Consider the following 4,352-nt stretch of genomic DNA (forward strand, 5'->3'; position numbering starts at 1 on the left):
TCCATTATGAGCAAAGTGACTCATTTATTTAAGTAAAGTATAGCAACTAAAACTCGCCCTGTTCACAGCAAGCGCGGCCACAGTACAAACGAGATGTACACTGAACAGGCGTCACTGTCCATTTCTAGACTGTACATGCCTGTTCGGCTGCAATACTTCCCATTCAAGATTTTTTTTTGGCCAACCACTCTCCAGTAATAGTATATTCCAAGAAAATCTCTACCACCCACTAAAACAATGAGGCAATATCTAAATGATCGCCATTTTTACAAACATGTTATTTCATTAGTTTTTTGCTCTTTCTTATAACAAAACAGAGCTTTTTGCAATAATAATATGTACTACATGTACAGTATAAGAAAACCAATAATATATAATTCATCATAAGATGAAGTTTAAAACTGACAAACATCAAGGAAACTCTTGTAGAAACAATTAAAAATATGATGCTAAATTTTGGGTTCTGGTCTACCATGTTGCACATGCAGTGGAGTATCTACAGGTATTTCATGGGGAGGTCTTATGGTGCTAGAGTTTAGTAGGGAAATGGACAGGGTTAAATGAGTGGTGCTAGAAATGACAGAACAATTTTTCCAGTGGGTAGGGTGCCAACGTATGCACATTTTCTATAGTAAAGTAAAGACAACTTTAAATATGTATAACATTGTTATAAAGTGTCTAACATAAACCTGACAATCTGAAAATTCATTACCTTCTTTCAGGTAGACACAATAAATGCAAAATACAACAAACTTATTTAGTCTTCAATAAAGGAATTGAACATAGTTGAAAGGTATACGAACTAACAAAGACACTACAAAATATGTTAAAAGCATACCTAAATAAACAAGGTAGAAAGGCATGACTAACACTTTTTCAAAACCAGAATACTCTTATCTACATTCACCACCTGATGCTTGAAAACAAAACCATTAAAAAAGAGAATTTTATGCAGATAATCTGTGAGGCAAAAACATTATATAAATTAAATGAAATATTTACAAACCAAATATGTACATTTACTATACACATGAACAATATGCAATAACAGTAATAAAAAAAAAATAATACTTGTGTACAGATTTTTTTTGTTTACTTAACAAAACGTCTCTATTAAAAGTTTATGCATTGCACTTCAGGCACTACCTGCAACTGAGGAAAGAAAGAACAGTGATAGAATAGAGATTAAACGATCTCCATGTTCATAATGTCTAGCGTTAATTCCACCATTCTTTAATCATTATTAGGTTAAAAAATTGTTGTTGCTCAACCATAGTGACAGTTTGGAAATCAGTGTCAATCACTTGGAGATTTTTGTCCCCTTAAGTAGTGTATGCCCTTGGTTCTTAACCCTTTTTTGAATGTGGTCTATACTTAAGTTGCTCACAATCTCTTGCGGTCACAAAGGTGCCAAGTTGGGAATGCTGGTGGCTTGAGAGTAGGTAAGCCTCAGGCTCACCTTGGTTGGGACTTTCACCATCTCCACTGGTATTATTCTTGTTCTCTTCATCAAGATTTTTTTTGGCTATTTTTCAATCTACATAATCCCACATATCTTGCATTGGTTTTTCACTCCTTTCTTTTCTTTCATATCCAAAACCTTTAATGATATCGGACATTGACATATTCTTCTTTAACTTACTATCCACTAACTTGTGACATAATGTTCTCTTGTGTGCCTGAAAGAAAAATAACAATAAAAATAATAACATGATTAAACAAAATGGTGGTTAAATTTATTGTAAAAATAGCATTGAAAGGGTTGGCTATGGATAAAAATAATAATAGATAAAATAAATAAAAAGGTAAATCTCTGCTGGACACCATCTCAGTATTTTTGGGTGGAATTAAATACAGTACTCGAATGCGACACATTGTAAAACTATTTCCTGCTACCATCCCAATTTTTTTTATTGAGTCCATGTTTTTTCTTTAGTGTACACCATTATCATGAATCAACAACTATACATATATCATACTGATGGATAAGAAATAATATAGAAATTAAATAAATAATGAATAAGTTTACCATTTTTGACTGAGGTTTCAATGAGCCTTTGATGAAGCAAACAGAGTCACTTTTGATAGTCAGTCCACACTCCTTACAGAAAGCACTGGCTTCTTGTGTTGAGTCAAAGCCAAGCCATTCTGATAGGACACAGGATGGGAAAGTCAGAGCTTTGCTGTGGTAAGCCACATTCATGACAGCTAATGATGAGCTGAAAGATAACAGCGTCAGATTCATAAAAAAGTATGACACTAAAACAAAATAATAATGTTAACAGTAATAATGTTGTATCAGCACTACATAAAAGTACATAAAAATATGGAAAATTGCTCAATACCATTGCTGTGAAGAGGTAAACTAAAATATACTTTCTTTATTCAAATTTGTGGAAGCGGTTTGGTGCAGAGGAAATGGTTTGGTTTCTCAACATCGAGGTCGGAGTTCACTATGCATTTCACTTGTGTCTTTGAGCAAGGCACTCTATCTACATTGCTGCATCAATGGGTACCAGCAAATTGCTGAGTATAACCTGCGATGGACTAGTATCCCACCTTGGGAGAGCATCACACTCTCATCTAGGAAACTGGGAATAAGCTCCAGCCCTATGAGCCCCATGGCTCGGCAAGGATTTGCTTTATTCCAATTTACTGAGCAGTATATTTCTATATCCTTTTACACTTAAATTTGAAAACTGCATGGGTTGGGTCTCCAAATAGGTCTGTTAAAATTGGGCCACCATTAAAATGTCTTGTAAATCAAGAATAAGGATTATTTCCTTTTTAAAATACTTATTAATTTGTTTTCTCTTTGAGCCACCATATTATATTTATTAATTTATTTTATTAAAATTAAATGAGGGTGAACCATCCAGCAGAAGCTGACCATTTGGAACACTCAATTGAAGACTTACATTAAAAACGAAGTACGATATCTGTGTAGAATACAGCTCTCTATGTAATTACACTGTTCACTCAACCGTGTAAACTTTACAAAATTATTCTCCAGATAAGCACTATTTAACTGTAGAGCAAGTTTGATTCTTTTATGGTTCCTGTAAATTAAAATAATAGCAAGTGTTATTCAAATCAACAGCATAAACATACATGTGGCTCGGAGGTTTAAATGTTTGGATCATGTGGGAGCAGTAGGCATATCGGTTGTGGTTTCATTTGGTCGCTTAACGTTAAGGTTGTGGTATTGAATCTTCAGTCTGCATTTCACTTGTATCCTAGGCAAGGCAATTTATCCAAATATATCCATTTCTTTTCATTTATTTGTCCCAAACATTAAAATGCACAAAAACTGAAACAGTAAAGAACAACCACACAAGCACAAGAAAAAAACATGAGACAGGACACCCCACATGTAAACTTAGGCTATGTTCTCACACGGCAGCTAACGGTTAGCAGGATCCGGATCCTGATAACCGTTAGCTGTTGTGCGTCCATGTGAGAAAATCCTGATCCGGATATCAACAATATGATGGCCAATAAGAAACTGGAAATTGTAAACGCGTACGAGTGATTGGTTGATGATAGAAACACCCTCAACTTGCTAACCGATAGCGCTTGCTAACCGTTAGCGTATCTGGATACCGCTAACGGTTAACGCTAACCGATCGGGCGTTCTCACACAGCTGCTAACGGTTAGCTCCCGATCCGGATAATAAGGCTCTCGTGAGAACCAGGCTACAATCACTGTCGAGTGGAGGCCCTTTGACAAAAAAACAAAAGCAGACAATATAAAATTCCAAATAGATCAAAGATCAAAAGATCTATAAAAAGAGCATAATTTAAAAGGCATTTAAAATATTCAGATGATGCATTAAAAATGTTATCTTAAATACAGTCTGAGTCAATGTTAAAATGTCAACAAATTTAAAGCAACAAGGTAAACAATTCTTCATAAAATTTCATAAAACTATTAAAATATAAAAACTGATATCATTGCAATTAACAGATACAATAAAAATAGATAAACAAGAATTTCAGCAAAAACATTAAAGTTAAAATGGTCCAAGATGCAAAATATGAAATATTAAAATAGAATTATTGCTTAGCATAAAAGAACCAATTCCAAAGACAAGTTCATCTCGGACATCAATGGAAAGTTTGTCCCAAACTCTAGGAAAATTATTAAAAATGTGAAATCTAAAACAATTAGTATGTGATTAAGTGTGTAAAAATTTAAGATCAAATCAAATCAAATCAAACTTTATTTGTCCATTAAAACACAGGTAAAATGGAAATTCTTTTTCCACTGGCAAAGAACATGAAACATCAAGAAAACATTGTAAAAACATTAAAATACACCAGAAGGAGAACAGTGACTAAAATTTGGAAAG

General features: G+C 33.8%; 1 protein-coding gene across 3 annotated transcripts in view; it reads right to left on the reverse strand.

Annotated features, from left to right (window-relative positions):
• Positions 1-4,352, reverse strand: part of LOC117102004 (SAC3 domain-containing protein 1-like) — a 14,742-nt gene continuing 10,390 nt past the window's right edge. For all 3 annotated transcript variants that reach the window (XM_033242208.1, XM_033242209.1, XM_033242207.1), the window contains 3 exons: positions 2,919-3,059; positions 2,030-2,219; positions 1-1,679 (listed from right to left, as the gene is read on the reverse strand). In XM_033242208.1, the coding sequence (XP_033098099.1) occupies positions 1,533-1,679; positions 2,030-2,219; positions 2,919-3,059 (478 nt within the window). In that variant the 3' untranslated portion in view covers positions 1-1,532. The remainder of the gene's footprint in view (positions 1,680-2,029; positions 2,220-2,918; positions 3,060-4,352) is intronic.

This window comes from Anneissia japonica, unplaced genomic scaffold (genome assembly GCF_011630105.1).
Source record: "Anneissia japonica isolate Jap-2015-1 unplaced genomic scaffold, ASM1163010v1 scaffold997_len2565447_cov190, whole genome shotgun sequence".
In the NCBI taxonomy this organism is placed as follows: domain Eukaryota; kingdom Metazoa; phylum Echinodermata; class Crinoidea; order Comatulida; family Comatulidae; genus Anneissia; species Anneissia japonica.